The 22768-nt window shown below is 38.4% G+C and overlaps 1 protein-coding gene across 3 annotated transcripts in view; it reads left to right on the top strand.

Annotated features, from left to right (window-relative positions):
• Positions 1-18762, top strand: part of ide (insulin-degrading enzyme) — a 61921-nt gene extending 43159 nt beyond the window's left edge. For all 3 annotated transcript variants that reach the window (XM_041789053.1, XM_041789052.1, XM_041789051.1), the window contains 6 exons: positions 7211-7378; positions 7758-8030; positions 13011-13072; positions 15691-15763; positions 15849-15916; positions 17861-18762. In XM_041789053.1, the coding sequence (XP_041644987.1) occupies positions 7211-7378; positions 7758-8030; positions 13011-13072; positions 15691-15763; positions 15849-15916; positions 17861-17956 (740 nt within the window). In that variant the 3' untranslated portion in view covers positions 17957-18762. The remainder of the gene's footprint in view (positions 1-7210; positions 7379-7757; positions 8031-13010; positions 13073-15690; positions 15764-15848; positions 15917-17860) is intronic.
• Positions 18763-22768: the final 4006 nt, after the last annotated feature.

Genomic DNA, 22768 nt, shown 5'->3' with positions numbered 1-22768 from the left:
TAGAATAGTTTGCAAGATTCACATCACATTTGGAATATGAGTCAAAATAATTTAATTGGATATTTTTTCAAAATTGCTCAGCCCTATTTTTAAATAGTCAAAATATGATATACCATAAAGCAGAAATAACAGTTTAAAGCATCTATCATTCGTTTCATACTGGGTGTGTCTTTGCAGCATACTGCTGGCACCATCACCGCTTTCTTATCAGAGGTGTGTTGGCTTTGTGCTTTAGTCTTTCACAGCCCTGTCTTTCTTCATTTGATTTACCTCAATGAACCTGCCTACAAGTGACTTGATTCATTGTATAACTGAGCTGCATGATTTCAAAATACAAGCATTCTATTTAAACAATGTGAGTTTGTCTACAGAAATGCTAACCTGGCTTTTAATTTAAAAACTAACAAGACTAGGTTAAAACCTAGTATATGGCTGACTTCAACTATCTGGGATGCCTGTTGAAATGCCCGATTGGCAGAGTGAGTTTGTCATTTGTTATTTTTTGTAAGCAAAATTTATTGTGGCAACTTAAATGTACATAGCTACATGCTGTCCTCTCTCTCTGTCTGTCCTCTTAATAAAGCTCTTCTCTGCATATATACATGAAATACTACAGAGACGTGTCAGACTTCACTAATAGAGACAAACAGTGTCACTGGAGATTAAATGTTGTTTTGGCAGATATAAGTCTTTAATGGTAGTAAGTTTATACGAACAATAATACACTAACTGTTAATGAACTGTTTATTCTAAAATAAAATAAAAACTGCAGCAGGTTTCATGAACATTTCTAATTCTCCTCAGACAGGTAGGCAAGGGTCTTTATATGTGTAAAATTAAGCTGAATGTCTACTTTAGTTTTCCTGTTGGTTTTTTTTTATATCTGTTAATTATCCAAAAACAGCACATTTATCATATTCCCTACAAATAAAGATGTGCTAAACGTTTAAGTAGCGTTCTCTTAACAATGCAAATTCGGTGATTTTAAGGTTTATTTGTTTATGTTTATGTTTCCCATGAACATATAGTATTAATGGAATATTTACCAAAATGTTTTAACATAGCGCACACCCCTGGCTCACGCAGGCGACACAGACACACACAGCTGGAGCGCACACACGCAGCACTGACGCGCTGATCCTCCATGGTCAGAGGAAGCTTTAACAGGAGGAAGTTCTGCTGTTAAAGCTGCTGTTTATCCTCCAGTATCCTGAAACTTACTCCCTCAACAGATAGAAGCCTGAAGTCTACACTACCAACATGTTAGCGTGCCTTTCAGTGTAGGTGTGAGTGTGGCGTTTGTGTGTGTCACTCTTACGCAGCATGAAAGCAGACAAGGATGAGAGGAGAGCAGCTGACACTGCTGCGTAAAAGACGCACAAACAGACAAAATGAAAGAGACTATAGGAGAAAGAGTGAGAGGCGGACAGGAGCTCATGATGAAAAAATTAAAAAAAAGGTTGAGCAGGAGTCTCAAATCACGAGTCCGAATCAAGTACAAGCTAACAGCTAATGCTGGACAATGCGGGACAAGCCCACTGCCATGATTGTAAAGCCATGCCGTAACAGATCAGGAGTAGAGCGAGAACATTTTTTTTCTGTCACAGAAAGCTTTCAGTGTTGCTCTGTGGGCTTGTTTGGATTTAGACATGTTGTCTGGTTCAGACAAAAGCGCCGCTGCAGCTCAGTACCAGCTCTGCTAGTGGAATTATTAGCTGGGAGACAAAAACTCATTAGCTGTATGCAACAACTAACCCTTTCCCTGTAACTATGACATGATCATGCCAAAGTGGGGCAACAGAAGAGTGATAACATCGTTTTCTGTCACAGAAAGCTTTCCTTGTTGCTCTCAGCACTAACTGTGATGAAGAAATGTGATGGTCTGGCTAAGGCCGAGCTAACATTTGGCTAGCAGCTGTTGTATACAAGCACAACAACCCTTTCCCCCTTTAATTATCACACACTAACGCTGAAGCGGTTTGGCAGAAGAGCAAAAACACACCCTCTGTTACAGAAAGCTTTTAGTGTTGCTGTCTTTGCTTGTTTTAATAAAGAAATGTCCAGTTTTGACTGAGTGCTGCTGTGGCTAATTCAGAGCTAATCGCTACAGGAGCAGCCAACATACACAAGCATTGACACAAAAAGTTACCCTTTCCCCCTCAACTCTCACATAGTCATGCTAAAGCAAGTCAGCAGAAGAGTCAAAAACATCTTTACCAACATGAAAAGCTTATAGGGTTGTTTTTATTCTTTGTCATACAGAAATGTGGCCCAGTTCTGGTTTAACAGAGGCCATGCTAAAGCTATATCTTAGTATTTACAGCAGCCTTTAGAGGGCTTTCAGTACAAGTAAACCCTGCCCATAGCACAACTCTGTATGTATGGCTCTAGTTGACACAGTGGAGGTAGCCATCACTGCCAGCATTCAGTACAAGGAAATGCAACTCTGTATTGTAAGGCTTATAAATTCGCGTCACTCACTCAGTCAGTTACTTACTTAGACACGGACATTGCTATGTGTATGGCTGACCTCAGCAGTCAGCCAAAAACTGGAAGTGTAGTTGTACTGTATTCATCCTCCCTGTGACATTATCTCTGATGGCCATTCTCAGCGACCATTCATCTGAGATCCTGTGTATCTCAGAAATAAAATGCTAGGATTTGCCAATACAACATATTTCTGGCTTTAGAGTATTTTTTTTAATTCAACATTATTCATAAACAAAGCTTGGCAGGTACATTCATGAAATAACTGCATCACACATTACAGACTTTAAAAAAAACAGAGAAAAAGATCAGAGATCTAATCTGTTATTAAATTATGTAAACATGCATTTTGGAAGTAGTTACACAAACAGTGGCTCACTTCAGCTTCGTTTGCTTTAGCTAAAGCTAACAGCTATGCTAGCAACGTAATTAACGCTACTACATAAGCCAATGTCTGCAAGTTAGCTTTAGCAATGTGAGCTTTAGCAAATGTAGCTAAAGCTGATGTAGCTAGCATAGCTACTTAGCTGACATTGCAGCTTTGTGAGATTAGTTTGTTTATATTAGCTACATTGCCTCGTTGCCTGCATAGCTTATGTAGCCAGCTGAGCTATGTGCTTCTGATGTGGAAGCAGAAAGCTCCAGTTTAGAGATCGATTTTGTTAGATCAGCACATTTGGCTTGTGGCCTTTAAGAGTCATCAAGAAACTGATTTGAAAACACATTAAACCGATGTGGACATGCATGCCTGCTAAAACGAGATAAACGTGTCTCTCTGTCATTTTCCTGTCTGTTTTGGCTGTGAGATGTGAACAGCTTGTGGAGAATATTGGTGTGTGAGATGTGTACCTGCAGGCCAGAAAATCAAAATGTGGCACTGCTGAGATAAAAACAACTAGAATCCTCTTTGATACTTGAAGGCCATGAAATTTAGGCATACCTTTAAGTTCAGTCTCCAATACAGACTAGCCATTCATTTTCTCTGTAGTTAATATGACTCCTAGCATAAACAGAATTCAGTAACCATCCAAAGTAGATTTACCACAACCAACCTGAGCATGAAAAAAAAGCATGTACCCTTCTGTAGAAGGCACAAGTTTAGATAATGGCAGCCTGGTTTTGAGAAAAACATTCTACTCACAATTCTTAAGCAAAAAACTGCAGTCCTAGTGAGTCACAGTAATGTCTCTGATTGGTTGAGCTCACTGTTACAATGGAAATGTTTACTACATCTGCCAACATCTGCTGTTGGCTGACAACAAGACTTGTTAGCATTTTATGGAAGACTAAATATATGCAAACTACAATATGTTGCAATATTATGAACAATATAAGAACTTAAATGAAGACAAATGTAGAAAGTCCATGTGCAGTTTTAAAAGCTTTAAAAGCTATTATTAGCAATGAGTAGAGGAAATACAATAGGGATAGCTATAAAAGATATGTGTTTCTTCACCCTAGGAAAAAAATATGCATACAGTCTTGTACCTTTACATATATTCTCTATATTCGCCATTTTCAGACGGCGATATTGTGTTAAGTAAGCTGTTTCATAGTCAGATTTGTTCATTTATTCGTAGTCAGTTGGCTTGGTTTCTCGATTAAGAAATGTTGATATAAGTGAAGTTTGAGAAAGTCACTTGGTGATTTTAATGGGGAAATTTACTTCTAGAACCAGAGCAGTCATAAAAGTGGGTGGTTACTGCTGAGCTTCTCAGGTAGTTTGACCTTGTGTAGTCAGAAATGTGCAATTTTATTTAGTATGTAGTTTTATTACTGTGTCACAGTTCATTATTTGACTAAAAGCTGCTGTCAGCATGAGAACGTAACATGACAAAACAAACACACAATGACGCACTTTGTGTTCCTGCTGAATGTCACTGCTCTGACTAATCAGCCCAAAGCTGTTCACCTAATGGTTGTGAGTAAACTCAAGTAAAACTTTGGACATGTAGAGAGGTAAGAGAGAGAGGGAGAGAAGATGATGAAGACCATGGGCATGACACTCCCTGAGTGCAGAAGTGCTCAGTCAGCATTTGCTTCAACTCGTCCTCCATTCAAAGTGAGCTTGATCACAGAAACTGAAGCTGAAGGAATGAAGCGGTTCCCCCATTGTCAGGATGGACAGCTCCTCTGCTCTGTGCTGAGGAGAAAATATAAAGCATGGCTAAAAGGCAAGAGAAGCACCGTGTTAGCATTCAGTGTCACTGCTGTCCTCTGTCTGACCTCTACTATACTCTCCTCTACGCCTCGAGCTAAACACTCAGGTACCTGCAACTGGAACAGCTCAGCATGTTTGTAGCCACTATCTTGGCAAATTTACCTTAGGCAATGGTTTCCAAAGACAGGATAATGAATACAGTGATAGAAATCTGCAATTATCCTCAAAGTCCCTAAAACACAGCAATTCACACAGATGGATGCGCTTTGATGATGGCAGCTTTGGATGCTTTGCTGACCTTCATGATGATCTAAACATAGCTTTGTTCTGAGCCCCTGTGAAATTAGTCAGAAAGCAAGTATTTTAGTGCCAATCTTAATCTGTATTTGTAGAGCAGCAGTTCATAAAGTTGTCTAAAGACACATAAGAGTAGGTCTATACCATACTTCTTGTTGTATTTTTCCTGTTTAACTATTTACAAAGACTCAACATTAATCCACCATGAGCTCAGCACTAGGCAGCATTTATCAAAGTTACAATGGCAAGGAAAAATCTTCTTTTTGCTTCTAACAGAACCACTTTTGAGTTGAACAGCCATATGCCAAAGCTGTGTTGGGGGTATGAGGGAGATGCAGAAAGTATGATGGATAGAAACAAAAAGGATAACAACAACACTGATGAATGAGCTCGATTTATTGCTGCCCTGGCAATAAATCCATCCTAGTCTTGTTTTATTTTACATGGCAACATGCCAGGAATAACCACAATACTTCACTAAACCTAGCTTGATCCCCACCAAATACATGATGGTTTCAAGATAACAGCTGTGCTGTAAAAAATACTATTTTTCAATGGCGATGTAGTTTTAAATCATTTAAAATGATGTTTTAATGATCCATAGTTTTTAAAAGTTCAGTCTTAAACATACTAACAGCTCAGAGTAGTCACCACTGAGAGAGATTAGTGATGGTCCATTCATAGTCATAGACTCAAATACTCCCATACAGATATTTCTAAAGTATTGGGTGTATTATGAAGATTTAAAAAGTTACATTTGTCTTATACATACAGGATGAGCACAGAAAAGGTTACATTGTCTTAGATGTCTGTAAAATGTTTTGATTTATTCATCTGAATTTTAAGTTGTGCAAGAGGTTTCAAGAGTCTGTGGTGCGAAAAAATGAGAACTTATCCAACATTGGGTTTCTGGGGCTTCTATTTTTGTTCACAAGGTATAGAAACAAGTGTTTGATTTTTACAGGAAATTTTTGAAACATGGCTCTCCTGTAAACAAAATAAACGAAAATAATCTTTTTTTTTCACCACTAAACCAATTAATGTTATTTGTTGTGTACATTTAACATCAAACCAAGGAACACATGCTGAGTGAGAAACCACTACTTATTAACATAATAGTTTGCAAATTTATTAAGACAAATTCAGACTTTTGTGTTGCATTAACTGCAACCTGCTCTGCAATGAGAGTTACTAGCCTTACTGTTTTGACTGTTTCAGACTGGATGCATGGCAGCCTCATCTCAGCTGCATCACAGCTTGTTCTGTCATGTTAGTGTGAATGTTGTTACATCAGGGTTTTCTGACTGTCTGTGTGATCATGCCAAGAATCTCAAGAGTAGAAGGCTTGCTAATTTTTCCCAGAAGCTGCACTCATCTCATGGCCAATATAGACAGGACAATGAAAGAGAGCCACATTTAGCTTGTTTTAGAAGATGTGTATGCCCACATCAGTTGAGCCAGTTTGCAGTATGTTTCTTGATGACCCTGAGAGGCCATAATGCAACTTCAATGGTTGCTAAAGCTTCTAGCTTCTAGCTATCACTAGAATATTTCAAGATTTGTGCTTTTCAAGGTAAAAGCCTAGTGTAGCATTTCTGTGGGGAAGCTCACCTTGTTTGTACAGAATGCTTTAAAAATTATTTTTCCTCGCTTACTTATACAATGAATCAAGTTCCTTGTAGGAAGATTTTTTTGAAAAGTTTTAAAGAAAGTTAAAATGGAACGACAGAGCTGTGACAGCATGTAGATGCAGCAAACAGGCACACCTGAGCTAACACATGACATAGCCATCATGCTGCAAACACACAGCCAGTGTAAAACAGGTATTAGTCACAGCCCAATTCAGTGTGTAACTAATTCTTCACCCAGAATTTGAATTTGACTTTAAGGTATTCATATAAGATTGTAATATATATAACCTACAGTTTCTTTACCTAGTATATTGTTTGGTTAATCTAATGTTGCTGTTGAATCATGTTTGTATTTGAAGGATTTTGTACAAACACATTTTATATTAAAGTCTTCAGACTTTTGCCAGTATACATGTGAGGTTTGCTTTGTAAATACATTCTTCAGGGATATCAAAAACTCAAACAAAATCAACTTTAGTGCAGTCTATAAATACATTCACACTTACAGATGTGTTGTTTCTTTTTTATTCCTGCCCTTTTCTGTGTCAGTAATGCTCCATTTTAAGTCCCTTTGTATGTTTTGTATGATTGCAGGAGTAATTTAAATGGTATTATATTGTTTTGTTCTTCTCAGGTGGCTGGTATGTTTACCAGCAGAGGAACGAGGTCCACAATAACTGTGGCATTGAGATCTACTATCAGACGGACATGCAGAGCACCCATGACAACATGCTGCTGGAGCTCTTCTGTCAAATAATCTCTGAGCCCTGCTTCAACACGCTGAGAACCAAAGAACAGCTGGGTGAGTCCACCAAAACAGACTTACAGGATCATTTGGAGCCTTTTATAACACTTTTTAAAACTGCATGCAGGGGTGAGACAAAACTGTCCTTTTTGTTTTTCTTTGAGAATCTGCAGCTTTAATCTGCATTTAGTAATTAGACTCGATTCCACAAAGACCAGGGAGCGTGTAAGTGAAGTTTCTGAAGTGTTGTCGTCCATGATGACTTTTAATAACTTGGGGAATCAACAGACTGAGTCACTGAGCTTGATTTATGATTAGAATAAAATGTTTTTAAACCATGTTACAGTGAGTGGGTTTGTAATTGTGTTAGTTAACATATTGAAAAGTTTTCCTACACAAGGTAATGTGCCCTCTCTGTCACTTCCCCACTCACCAGGCTACATCGTGTTCAGTGGGCCCCGGCGGGCCAACGGCGTGCAAGGCCTGCGCTTCATCATCCAGTCAGAGAAGGCACCACACTACCTGGAGAGCCGCGTGGAGGCTTTCCTCTGCACTATGGAGAAGTCTTTAGAGGAGATGAATGACGAAGCTTTCCAGAAACACATCCAGGCTCTGGCCATCCGCCGCCTAGACAAGCCTAAGAAGCTGTCTGCTGAGTGTGCCAAGTACTGGGGAGAGATCATCTCTCAGCAGTACAACTTTGACAGAGGTAACACTACTGTGCTTTTCCCTGCTTACTGATTACTTCTCATCAAGTTTAGCTCTTTAGCTCTGGAACAAAATTAGTAACGATTTTTTGGGGTTTTTTTTTGTCAAAAACAAAATCAGGGTTCTTGTATTATAATAAGAAATGCACAGTTGTCAGAGTTTTCCAGCCGTTGGGGACAATCATTATTAAACTATGTTAACACTGCAAGCTTTAATGCTTAATGCAGATGTATACTCAGGTCCAGTTGTACACATTCCTTTTATTTATGTGGCTTGCTACACATTCTCATGTGAACTGGTCTCAGTCCTGAATCACATGGGCTAAAAATCACAATAGATGTTGCATGCAGAGCTAAATTTCAACAAGCATGTAGCTTGTCCAATCCTGATTTTATTGTTTTTAACTTTCCAGTGACTCTGCAGCAACATTCTTTTGTGACCATTTCTTTTAATGTGCTGTTACATAGGTCCATTACAATAGATCACTTGCAGTTTTGCTAGTACAAAAGTTATAACACCAGTGCTAGCAAGATCTAACACTTAATTGACCCTTTACTGCTGACTCCCATCTCAGCTGTCTCCCAGTTGCATGCATAGTCATAGTTAGTTACAATTATAGCTTGGTTAAGCAATTAACTGGACTACTGTCCTTGTCCCAGTATGCATACAACAGGAAAATTGATTTACTTACAGGTGCATGATAGAGATGAGGGGGTTATACAGTGTCACCATGAACCGCTGTTAAGTTACAGTTCCTTAATCCTAAAGTCTCCTCAACTCCGCATGTTTTTGATCTTACTTGCATAAGGGGAGGAACATTATTTTCGGCACAGGCTGCACTAAAATGACACGGAGTGACACCAGCTGTGGAGCTCCAGCACATGTTGCAACACCCTGTAAGCAGTAAAGCTCCTGAGACTAAATGTTTCTATCCACCAAGAAGTGATTTCTGCATATAGAAACTCTACCAAACAGGCCATGTTTTGACATGTTTACGACTATGCCAAGCATTTCCAAGTGCAAAAATAAAAAGTAGTGCTGTCAATTGATTGAAAAAATTAATAAAGGTAATCACATCACTTTGCTGTGATTAATCATGATTAATCACAGCATTTCTTTAGTTTTAGTACTTTTTAGATTTTTAAACATTCTTATTAAGTGTTTATTTTCATTATTTTAACTTTATGTACATTACTTTGAAAGCGCTTTTTACTAAAAACATTGTATTTTTAGTTTTATTCTTATTATCTATAAATTAACATTTAAAATACTGCCATTTACTTGTGTTTTTGGTTGAGATAAATTAGTTCAAGTATGGTGTTTAAATGAAGAAATATTAAACAAACGAGAGTTTTTAAACTTATTTGTGGTTTGTAAATCAATGTTTTAATTCACTGAGCAATAATATTTACAGACTGTAAAACAAGCCCAGCAGACAAACACAAAACCTGAATGATCAGATGTGCTGTTACCCCCAGGTAGCTTTGCATTAGAAAGATGCGTTTTGCCCGGAGGTGGTACTTCAGACTTGTTGTACATGAGTGTAAAGACAGTTCATCGCCGCAGTATGTACACACAACTTTTGTTTCATCCAGACTTCCATTAGGCAGCTTTCTTAAATCAAAATTTGCCATGAAGGGTCTGGGTCTGTCTCCTCACTCATCACTGCTGGCTGCGTTTGACCCACCTTGAACCTTTTTCACCCCAGAGACGTAAACATCCACGCAGGACTACGGGAGGAAGTTGTGGTCAAACTTAGTCATATGATTAAATTACGCAATTATTTTTTAATGCGTTAAGCTTTACAGATTAATTACGAGCGTTAACGCATTTATATTAACAGGCCTAATAAAAACATTCTTAAGCAACGTTTGTGTCCCAAAAGTAGTGAAATATTCAGGCAAAGATTTTTTAAAATGTTGAGTAGAATAGTTTTGTATTCTTTTCCCCTCTGATCTTACATTAGCAAATAGTTACTGAGTGATATTACAGTAACATTCTTTCAGACATAAATCACATTGCTAAAGATCCCATCTTTATCTGACTTAAAACACCATGACAATGGGCCAAATATGATTTGGATCAAACTCCTTGTGACTTATGTCCCTCAGTCTTTCATTTAAAACATTAGATCAGAGCACTGTATGAGTGAAAGAACAGATTTGATTCACTTTTACCTGCATTATGAATGTAAATTTGATTTTCAGTTCAGATCACTGGGATTTTTAACAGCATAGGGTGACATGATAAAACTTTTAGTGGTACTGTAACGTTTTTGACAGTAACCTCAGCATCCTGAAAGCCTGAGAGTGTCTTTGCTTCAAAAATATTGATTCTCTGTTTTTATTGTGTGACGAGAACTGTTTGATTAGAGGAAAAGACTTCACACGCTTGATTTTCCTCTGCTAAAGATCTTTTAAACAGTACAGTTGAGACCTACATATAAAAGTAGTGTACTAGTTGTCCTAAAAATAACTTAATCAATAAATCACTTTTACAATGAGTTTACAAAACTCTTTGACATTCATTCAGAAGCATAGATAAGAACCCCGACACAAGAGAACCTGATCAACAACACAATTCTTAAGCCAAAGAACCCTAACTAACTCAACCAATATAAATAACCCAAAAACACTTAAGAACCTAAGTAATCATAGCATCATAAGAGCTGAAGCAACACAAGAGCCGTTGTAGTCATAGTAGCTGTAGTCAGCTCAGCTTCCAGCCTTTTCCTGACGTCTTGTATTTGATGAACAATATTAGATAATTAAATATTTAATGTAAATCTGCTTTTATTAATGTTTATATCTGTTTTCACCTCTTGGTCAATATCTAAGATTTAGTGGCCTTTGTGAATGAATCAGTTTTGAGCAAAAAACTTGTTAACAAAGAAGACCGGAGGGTCATTTTGAAACAAACTTTCTACAGCTCAGTCTGCCGACTGTAGCTCTTCCAGTATTCTGAGTGCAATGACACAGCTAAAAAATAACAAGCACATTGATTTGACTGACAAAACATGAGGTGACCCTGGGCATTCTTCATGGAAGAAAAGAATCATCAGCTTTCAGGAGGCAGCCTCGCCTTTCAGACTGAATGTCCTCTTATCACATTATTTCTTTGTAATCAAGCAGCGATTATAAACAGCTCGTGTGAGGTGAAGAGTCAAATACGTACTCGAGAGTTATCAATATTTGGGGTCAGTCCCAGAGGTGAGCAGGATGCTGCTTAGAGCTGCACAAATCTGGATCGATTAAAGGCAGAAATAATCTGCAGCAGTAGCACACCTTTCTGTGGCAGCGCTCTCCTGGGAGCTGTAATGGATTGTAATGGGCCTGATTCACTGGTAATCTGCCTAAAGCTCTGAGTGATGGCAACCCTGAACACCAGCCAAGGGAGTGGTGCTGATTACTGATACCAGCAGTGTTACAGGAGCGGAGCAGGGTGAGGGTGGCTAAATTTTCAACGCCAAGGACACAGAAGCAGAAAACAGCATGTCCTATAACAGGGTGAATGAAGCTAACGGCTCCTTCTGTGGAAAAGACACTGATCTAATTTCAGCTTTGCAAGACAATACAGACTGTGTAGCTTGTAAAGCTATTTTATGAAGTTGCAAACATAAGGTTAGGTTTGCACCATTAGCTCAGTTACACATCAGCATCAACTGATATTGGCTGGCTTTACAAACATCCCATAGCAAATGAAATGGTATAAACTATCAGGACAGCTAATAAATGATCACTTGAAATGTTACTTCTGTTTTGTATGATCTCATTTAAATTGATTTTTTGAATCTAAATCGAAACTTAAAAAAGAAATAGCATTTTTTTATGAGGGAAAATAATGTTTTTTCAACACTTAGAAACTCTTTATGGAATATGAGTATGACCCAGCATGAAATATCAAGCATTTACCCTCTTTTCTCTTCTCCAGTGTTTGAAACAATATGATTTATATATTTAACCTTCAACTTTATTTTCTTTTTTATAAAATGAGGTGTTTTTCCCTGACCATAAAACTTAATATCTAAGATACATGATCTTAAGCCTGAGCAGATTTCAGAGATAATATTGTGTATTTTATTTGGATCCCTATAAGCCCTGGCACATGGCTGCAGCTACTCTTCATCAGATCTGGAACATGAACAGATTACAAACAAATAATCCATACATAACTGAATTCAGTGGAACACACACAAAAGGGTTATCCCTGCACCTTAACACAACCCAAAGCAACAGGGAATTCATCGTTTACCTACTTTATTCTGAAAGTGCCATGAGTAAAACAGGCTAAGTTACAGACTGACACAAAAAAGCACAAAAGCTATGATCTTATCATTTACATTTTCCAGCGTTTAATGAGATTCTTTTGCATTTCTTGTGATGTGATTTTTTTTTTGTCATGTTCGACATGAATGTAGATCAGCTGATTTAATTCACCAAGGAAGGACATCGCAATACCTGAAACTACAAATCATTCAGATTAAACTAGGAAAATGGCTCTACACTCTGCTCATAAAAATTAGCTTTTTCAAATAACTTCAGGAGTATGAAGACTTCTTATTTCTACTTATAGAATGGTTAGTGGTATTTCTTTAGTGTTTGTTTAACATGATAGAAATATGTTTACATTCATTTTTCCCAATTTTAATATTTTATAAATCACTTATTAGTGACCTAGGTAAACTCTGGCTCATTTATACCAATTCTAAAAATTTAAAAAATACTTAAACATAAAAACTTAAAATGTCAGTGTAGGTATTGATAGATTCATTACTGTTTTGAAGCACAGTAAAACACAGTTTTTTGGGGGGGGGGGTTTAACCATAACATAGCAGCTTTGAAGACCATCTTTTATTAAGATCACTGTTGTTAAGGAAGTTTAGCTCTTAAACCACACAGTAGTTAACCATCACTGCCATTTGTATGCTCTTCTTTGCAATCGTTAAACTGAGGTTTAACATGTTTGTTTTGTTGTATTTCAGATAACATTGAAGTGGCCTATCTGAAGACTCTGACGAAAGAAAACATCATGCAGTTCTACAGAGTAAGTGTTAAAACCTGTGACGTTGAAAAGTACACATCCTGCACCTTTTACATGCTGGCAAAGACACAAAAAATCAGCAGTCCATGAGCCCCACAGATACACCTCGGCTTCCCTAGACAGATTAATCCCCTATAATCAACAAACTAGTGTTAAAACAGTGTATGGCCCCAGTCAGATTTTGTACCACCCCTGATCATCATGAAATTAAAGTAATGTCATTTTTATAAATGATGCATCACAGAGTGAGGCCCTCTTTGTCTTTATGTGAGATTTGTTTTGAATTGGATCCATACAGAGATTAATCGTGATAATGAAGATGATTTGAGACTATTTACAAACAAAAATAAAATGGGATACATAAGATTATTACTTGTTGATAAAAAGAAAGATATTAAAAAGATGGGTGATTAATCTGTGATATTTGCCTTTGCAATGTGAGGAAATTACAGTTATATTTTTTAACATGTGGGTCCCCACTAGAGGACAAGTGCACAAGCTGGGTGTAACTTAAGTCGGTCTTATCTCCTACGTCCGATGTAGCCATGACTGACTTCCAGGTTCAACATCAAGTGTACCAAATATAACATAGTTACACCCAGTCTTTACCAGTGCATTCACCAAGGGGTGAGTGTTGCCAAGTAACATACTTCCCTCCCCCTTTCAATCAGACTACTTTCTTAAGATTTAGATAACATTAACCAAAAGAAAAATTGTCATAATTTCTTTGTAGAGCCAAAAGCCTTTTATAAACAAGCATGTTGTTGTCTGATAAATGTTAATAAGTTTCTGATGGAGTTTAAAATGACCTTTGGGCCTGCGCTGGTCTGCTGCCTTGAATTATAAGGTCTTTTTAATCAAATTGACACTCCACAAATTTATTTACTAAACAGTATGTCACAATTTTCTTAAACGGTTGATTAGAACTCGGCCTACTGAGAGAGGAAAGTTGGTGCCCACAGAGAATGAAACGACTTCCTTTCACATCACCTTTGTGACACAGGGTATAGGGGATATAAGGCTTTTTCTGTTATTCGTAGAGTTTGTGTGCTGAGTTAACGTACAGGTTTAGAGTCAGATCACAGATGGCTCTCCGTCTCTCAAATATCAGTCCATTCATAATGTGCACGTTCTTGATCAATGTTTTATGACCAACAATGTGCGGTGTCTGTTTACAAAACTCTGCTTAAGTGTGACTTTTTAAAGTTAGACCTGCTCCATCCTAGGTGAAAAAGTTACGACCAGGCATAACTCAAATTGAGCTTAAGTCCAGCTTGTGCGTTCAGCCCCAGAAGTTAATACTATGAGGGTCTTTGGTAACCAAAGTGTAGGAGCTCCTGCGCTAGCTAACCTCACTGTAGGCCACAGATTGACTTAAAGTTATCAAGGCTATCAGCTCGCTTGAGCCTCATTTTACCATCATGATGGTCATATGCTGTGTGCGAATGCATCGAGCATGAACATCATGTTTTTTCTTTCATGTTTTGTTTCAGTTGGTCCGAAGCATTACAAAAAAGAAGCAGCTTACTTTGTAGCTGTAATAAAAATCTCCAGGATACAGTTTTGTAAACCTAAATATTATGGCATCAGTGTATAATACCTGCTAAGTTTTCTTTGTGAATGTCAAAAGTCTGCGTGATAATCACGTTAAAGATAAAAGAGCAGCATCTTTTCCTCCCACACCTCCTCTGAATCCATTAAAACTGTGTGTGTCAATAGATTCAGTGTGCTGGCTTTCATCCCTCTGCTTCTATTCATAGCTGTGGAGGTGACACTGACACAGGACGCTCGCAGCATATCAGCCGCTATAATGACACACAGCCGCTATCTGAGCCCAGCAGAAACCATTACAGACCCCATGCACAATAACCCTCATGCATTTCTAATGTCCTATCGGCTGCAATCACTTTTTCTTTCTTTCTCTTTTCTTATTTCATTTCTGGAAGCTGGCGCTGACACGGTCTGACTGCAGACGAGCTAATTCTTCAGTCTTAATATAATCCTCCACACAGAGACAGTGACGATGCCCGACTGTGGAGCTAAATCTCCACGGGGCTGTCAGGACTCGCAGCGGAAACACTGAGACAGACACATGGCTAGCCAGGACCTACTGAGCTGTTTTTCTTACTCCTCTTCATCATCATCTTCTTTTTCTTCTTCTTTTTTTCATGGGCGCTGAGTCATAAAACAACTTTATTATAACTGATTCTTCAATTACACAGAAAGAAAAGCCACACAATTATCTGATAGACAACTTTATTGTATTAAGAAAACTCTAAAAACAAATATGCAATTTCTGGTTTCTTCAGTTTCAGTCATCAGGAAGCTCTTTAAACTGTGAGCATTATATTAAGTCATAAAGGTCAGAAAAGGTTTATATATTACATCAAGTGATCATAGCTCTTGAGACATGCCCAGACATGGTTTTAGTCTCTTACAAAGTCTACTTCTAGCTAGACTTCCCTGAAAGCTGCATTGCTATACAAACACTTGAAGAAACTCCTGAATTTGTTTGTGTAAATTATGCTGATTGCAGTCATGTTCCCTGCTGCCAACCCTGAGCATCATCATCTTACTGGTCTGTCTGTCTGTCTGTGTTTCTATCCTGTGTGTCCCTGCAGGATCGTCTGACAGTTGAAGCACCCAGGAGACACAAGGTGTCTGTGCACGTCCTGTCCAGAGAGATGGACTCCTGTGAGTATCTGCGTCAGCTTCTTTTAGACTCTGCGTGTTCGTGCAGCATCAGAGGGAACTGAAGGTCTCTTTGTGTGTTCATCAGGTCCCATCGTGGGAGAGTTTCCTGCCCAGAATGATGTCAACCTGGCCCCCGCTCCCTCCCTGCCACAGGTAATCATCAGGTTACATATATTTCTGCTCCATCACACATTCACCTGTTTGTTCTGCACACACTACTACTGATGCACCACCTTCTACTTCTGAATGCTTTGTCTTTAAAGCCTCTTAGATTAAGGAGCCGCTGATGTCCTGAGTTTAATCTTAAAGGTCAAAATTAAAGATGGAAATTAAAAGACAAACATTTAAGATTTGTCGTCTCGAGTAGGCTTACAGACAGACCAAAGAGAGACATCATATCTGCTTTACATATCTAGATCATGATGTTGGTGTTTCAGTATCCTTTCCTGTCATTTTTGTGCTTCTTTAAGCCATTATTTTCTGCAGTTCTTCTGCATTCCACTAGTTTTTAATTGTTGCACTATGAATCAACAGTACTCATTCACATACTGATAACCTGTTGTATGGAGTGTACCTTTTATATTAGTTATGAAATGCGCTGCTATAATGAACATTGACAACATGAAAATTCACAAGAGCTGTGTGTTTAAAGAAAGGACAGGTGCATGCTAATGTGTGGACAGTGAAACTGAAAGAAAGTAGATTAAGCAAATTAAAGTCATGTGAATACTGAAACAAGTGCGAGAAAAGCTCCATTAATAGCCTGTAAGTGTGAAAAGCTTCTTTTTTTTCAATTAGGGATGCTAAATACTGGATTTTTGCCAACATATGACATGCTGATACTTACAAATTCATTTTAGCTATAGCTATAGTAATATGATATATAAATAATATAATAGTAATGTGGTTCAGACCTTAAACCTCAGTCTCAGGATAAATAAAGACACAAACTTCAGTCCTTTAAACTTCATTGTACACATGGATTATATTTAAGGTGGATAATAACAGCCAATATATCAGCTGTAATATCAGCAAAAGTGTTCATATCTGCCAATACTAATAATTAACTTAATCTGTTGATTTTATGTTGGTATTATGCTGATATCTTACATCCCTGTTTACAATGTCCTATGCAACCTCAGTTTTTTCCCTATTTGTAGAAAGAAGCCACAAAAAAACAGCACAGACTGTCAAAAATCTAAATGAACGTCCCAAATTACTGCCAGGTCAGAAATGAATTCTGTTTCCTTCAGGATAGTATTTGGAGGGAAGAAAACCACAAACACTGATGCAAGATTTGGTATTTGGTCATGGGATTTGTAAAAAAAGTAGAATATAATTCTAGTTATGCAGGGACAATGTAAAAATCTTTTATAAAAATGTCCCTCAGAGACAGTCTTTTTTTTTTAAGAGGTAATAAAAACAAATGTGAAGCTGCTCTGCAGAATGCTGGTTTATTCTTTTTTTATTGAGGATTTCTTTTAAAATGTGGACAACAAAAAAATAAATAAATAAATAAGAGGAGCTAGTGGGTAGTCATATAATAATGTGATGCAAGTTATTGCATCACTACAAATACATATTTAAATTTAAAAGAAAATACAGGGAGAACAGACTTCCCTGCCAGTTTGACACAGCATCATTGGATCACAAGAAGGTGTGACATGTACAGAAGCATTGCAGTAGAATAAAAGAAAATGATATGGTGGGATAATTTCAGACAGAAATGACCCCAAAAGTCAAAGGATGAAACATGAAGAGAAATTAACATCAAAATGCAGTGAATAGATGCATTAATCCTGCCCTTCACCTTGTTGGGGACATTTTGGAGTCTCCATTTATTCCGATTTCATGATTTATCGTTAAATGATTCCCTTGAAATATATATGGATTATTCAAATCACTGTATTGTTATCACTTTCATGTGTCATGTGTTGCTAATCATATTGTGTCATGGCTAAGCTTATAATTTCCTTTCTGTTAGTTGCTGCTGTTTCTTGGTGTGCACACAGCTGTTTTTGTTGAGCAGACAGGCTGGTTTGTGTTCAGCCGTCGTTCCCCGCCTCTCTGACCTGCCGCTTCTCGTTGTCTCTGCAGCCAACGCTGGTTCAGGACATGACCGAGTTCAAGAGGAGCCTGCCTCTCTTCCCGCTCGTCCGGCCTCACATCAACTTCATGGCTGCCAAACTGTGAGCGAGGCCGCCGGCTCGACGCGCAGCTGACAGGGAGGGGAGGGCAACCGCGAGGGATCTGCTGTGCTTCCTCAACTACAACCCCCCCTCTTCCTCCTCCTCCTCCCCCGTCAGGAAGACTTTCATCAGACTGAGCCTGCATGAGCGTTTGTGTGTGTTTGGGTGGGTGCATGTGTGTGTGTGGCAGGCTACAGCCACTAGCAGAGAGAGAAGCGTGGAAACCGTTGTGTGTTTGAATCACAGAGTTAGCCGTCTGCGTGGCTGTGATGACAGCAGACTCACCTCATGTTCAAGGAGAAACACTCACTCATCACAGCGCAGGTAGGCGGGTGTAGACTACATAGAAACATCGGGGTCACGCCCCTTTAAATACTTCAGAGCGTTTTATTTGACTTAATCAGAGACGTGCTGTTTATCGTGATGAGCTGTAGAGGTCACACGCCGTAGCTCCATGAAGGTCTTTTATTTGATGGACTTGAATGTTTAACTTGTAACTCTCCTGAAACAAAAAGAGGACACAAGCAGATTATTTTATTCAAATGTATGCATTATGAAGAATCTCTGCCTTTATAATCCTGGTTTAAATCACACTCAAAGGTTTTGAAATGTTTGTAAACCGGTAAAATGTTGGGAGCCTTTGAGGAGCAGTTTGATCAGAGAGTCATGCCCGTGAGAATTTAATTTTAATGTTTTATTGCATTTTACAGTAGACGTGTGTAATTCAGACATCTCAGGGGAACCTCCATGCTGTTTTTTACTTCAAATTTTACTAGTGATGGATTAAAAATAAAAACACTTTTATCATCATTTTGTTTTTCACTTCAACTTATTCTTTTCTAACACTGAGGGGAACTTTTTTGTTTGAATTTTGTTCATTTCTTCATCGTCATTCTTCCACTCTGTGTCTAAGACATGCAGAGACTTTCTGCAGTTTGTGCCTTTCAGGGGGCGGGGGGCTTCACTTAGGCCGGGCGTACACTGGGAGTTCTGGCCGATTCTGACATGATTACTTAGTCACGACAGGTTCTCCAGTTGTATTTTGGCTCGATCGTGCTTCGTTTTGTTGTGCAGTGTGGGACACAGCGATCAATCACAGCCTGATCACCTGTTCCTGAGTGGTTGGATAGATTTCTGCCGTGTTATTTTGGTCATGCAAATCCCACTAACTCCATGTCCTAGTATTGTTCGCTCTCCCCTTTTTGTGCTGACTGATAACGAGCTCCTGTGCCCACTAGATGTATGTGCAGTAAAGCAACTGGAGCTGGGAGATTACAACAACACTAGAGAACTGCTACTTGCGCGGGAATTGCAAAATCACACATTAACAATTTCAGTGTGAGAATAGATTGTATACAGATTATTTAGCCTTTTTGATTGCATGTACACGTCGATTTTATTCTGTAAATTTTTGCTTCTAGCATGAGTGAGTAAATTAGGAAGTTTAACGTTTTCTTTGTACATGAACTTTTCCTTGTACATGGTGCTCTAACCAGCTGATGACCGGTGGTTTGTGCCACAGGATGGGACATATTGATATGGTGATGAGATTTACAATCAGGAGTCTGTGCGTTGTGTAGTATTTTAAGGATTTCTGGATGCTTTTTAAGCGCTTGTTCTTGTTGGGGTCAGTCAGCTCCATGTGGATTGGCACGTTCTGGCAGTGGACTTAGATATTGGGGTGTATCTCGAGCACAGCAGAGTCAAGGAGGACAACTAAGTATTTAAACTCTTTAGCATGTTGTTTAATCTGACTGCAAACATGGACACTCGGAAATTCAACTTGTTTTTTTTCTTTTATGAAAAACACATGGTTACTATGATTACTATTTTCTCTGAATCCAGAGTGAGGCCGCTACTACATCTGCATCTTTTCTATGTGTAAAAAATGACTTTCATCAGCATACATTAAAATTTCATCAAACACAGGGGAGGTCGCTGATGTAGACTGTGAAGAGCAGTGGACCTAGGATAGTGAGTGAAGCTTCTTGCCAATATTGACTCAAAAGGGAGCAATTTTGCTCTGGAGTTGCAGATTGCTGTGCAGTGGGATGATGTGTCACGAGCAGATTCCCTAACTCAAAGGTTTTTTTTTTTCCTAACTGTAGAACAGCACCTTAAAACCGCTATGACAAGAGCAGGCATCACTGTCTGATGTGTTACTCCCCTCCCTGTCATGAAAGATATGAACAGGAAATATCTGCACACTTTAATCTGACAGGGTTGCTTTTGTTGCTGTCGATGCTGTGAGAGTCTTTGTGTTGGTGTTTGACCTTGCAAAAGAGAAAAACTTGATGTAGTGATGGATCTGATGACAAGCTGCATTTGTTCTCAAGAAAGTTTCTGTCCGTACTTGACTCGTGCAGTGTGAGTACATGAACTGTGAACCTTGGTCATGTGTTGAAAATGACTCGGTATGAGCTGACGATGCACCATGACTTAAAGGAATCTGCTTGAAATTGCACAGTGTACGCTCAGCCTTAGTTTTTATGAGGGTCACAGTTTGGCCCCCACCCCTCAATAATGCTCCCACAGCATAGATGTCAAAAACAGCAGCTAGCCTTTAACTCTGAGAAATATTTCCTGAAGAATACTAGATGAGGCTGATGAAATAACTCCACTCTGGGTTTGTTTCCTGATTATATATGCACTTCTCTCAATAAGCAATAATCCTGACGATGGTGTGAAGCAGGATGAGATGTAGCAGTGTGAGCCAAACCAACCCCACCAGGCTATAGATAAGGCTGGGTTTACCCTCAATACTTTAAGGATTATAAACTTTGATATTTACATGCAGCATGAATAGTTTTTAAAACTTTTATAGCCTTAAAGTGAAGGCAGTATTATCTAGTCAGCCTATAGATCAAGGTTGTTGACTAAAGTCTTGATCATATAAATGATTAAGACTTTACTCACATCGCCTCTATGTAAGCAACAGCAGTTCAGCTAGCAGATGATGTAGACTTTCAAGTTAAAATCTAAGCATCAATTTCAAAGATGTCACATCTGCAGATAATTTATACAGGGTTAAAAACCTTGTAAATTATTTTTATTCAAAACAGTCTCGGAAATTTTTGTTCGCCATGAAACAGGATGTCGCTTTTTGACACATTTTGATCCACTCTGCCAAGATCCATGTCTCTATGAGTGTTTAAAGACTCTGGAAGAAAACGTCCTGTTTCTTGGTGGACACATGAAATCACCAAGGCTGCTTTTTTTTTTTTTTGTCGGACTATAGCTTAAACAGTAAACAATGACCACAAACATTTAGTTTTCATGTTCATATTACATTTGTGGAAAATAAATTAATGTTTAAAAGACAAAGATTTTTACCTTTCCATTGACACTAAATCCCTGCAAATGTAATACTTTTACTTTTACAAATGCTTGAATGACGTGTGGAGACAAAATGTCTATAGGTCCTCTTGGTAAGTTTCTCATGTTTCATGTTTGTGTTTCCATATTTTTAAGATTTTGTCCTTTGGGAAGGAGGAAAACTTGAGATGAACTTCCATGATGTCGAGCACTGAAGTTACACGGCAGAAATCACAGTTTGAATTTCCCATTTGTGGTGCATTTGTCAGCGTAAACCTTAAGTCTTCTTCTCACTAACATTCTGGATTTAAATGGCAGTTGTTAAACATGACTACTCAGGTAGATTAGCATATAACTCCCTTTCACCTCTGTTATTGTCACCTTTTTCTCCTAAGAGATGATGAAGTAAGACTTGTTTAATTTGGCCATGTAATGGTTGACACAAATTATACTAGAACATTAACACAGTACAAATTGTTGAACATTTCCCCCCGAAAAAAGTTTTTTTGTAAGTCTTATCTCCATTAAAATGTCACCTAATTAGGTATACCTCCAACTGTTTATTTTTGCAGTCCATAGGTATGTTGACAAGGTCAAGGTGACCTGCTGAAGTCACTTAAATCACCCTTCTTTCTCCATTCAGATGCTCAGTTTGAGCTTTAACCATGTCTTCATGCCTAAATGCTTTGGTATCAGCCATGTGACTGGTTAGGTAAACGACAACGAGCAGTTGAACAGGTATACCTACTTAAGTGATCAGTGAGTGTATATTACCCAGCCTTAGCTACAGTCCTGGTGTTTGAATAGTGTTGGTGGTGTTATAGAAGCGTGACCTGCTCTCTCAGGTGCTAACCAGCTTTGCTGTGACAAATGACACTGGTGGAGCTACAAACTGAGCTGTTCACTTAGTGGGAAATCTTCTTCACTCTCCCTCCTTTCCCAGTAGAAAGAGGCTCCCAGGCTGGGGTAACTACTCTCTCATGATGCTGCAGAGTTTTTCAGACAAACTAAAGATGGAAGGAAATGAAAACCGGATCAGAATCATTTTTGAAAACTGTGTTTTAGTATTATTACAATTCCTACTCTGCTTGTAGAAGAAAAAACATGAATATTCTTAGAACAGAGAAAATTGGAGTCTAAAGCTTGAAGTCTAAAACCCAGTCCAGACTAAAGATTCATGATGCAAGAAGTACATTTTTGAGCACTGCCGGGGGCATCGCTTTGAGCAGTCAGATAACTACAAAAGTCCAACCACAGTGAGTTGTTGCTATTGGAACAATACATCGTCTCAACTGTAGTGGCGGGGTATGGCAGGTTTTTAAGAGTTACAGAGAGGCCTGTGTCAGCTCACCTCATCATGAATCTTTAGTCTAAACTGGTTTTAGGAATAAAATCCAGATACTGATGTAAAAGTCCAACTTGTGGACAAGTTTTTTGGTTTAAACTCCAGCAATAAAGTCATGATTCAAAGTCTGGATTTGCATTTCAAAGCCTGGCTTTA

Source organism: Cheilinus undulatus, linkage group 6 (genome assembly GCF_018320785.1).
Source record: "Cheilinus undulatus linkage group 6, ASM1832078v1, whole genome shotgun sequence".
Lineage (NCBI taxonomy): Eukaryota > Metazoa > Chordata > Actinopteri > Labriformes > Labridae > Cheilinus > Cheilinus undulatus.
The sequence above is the reverse complement of the archived record's forward strand: the minus strand, read 5'-3'. Positions and strand labels throughout refer to the sequence as shown.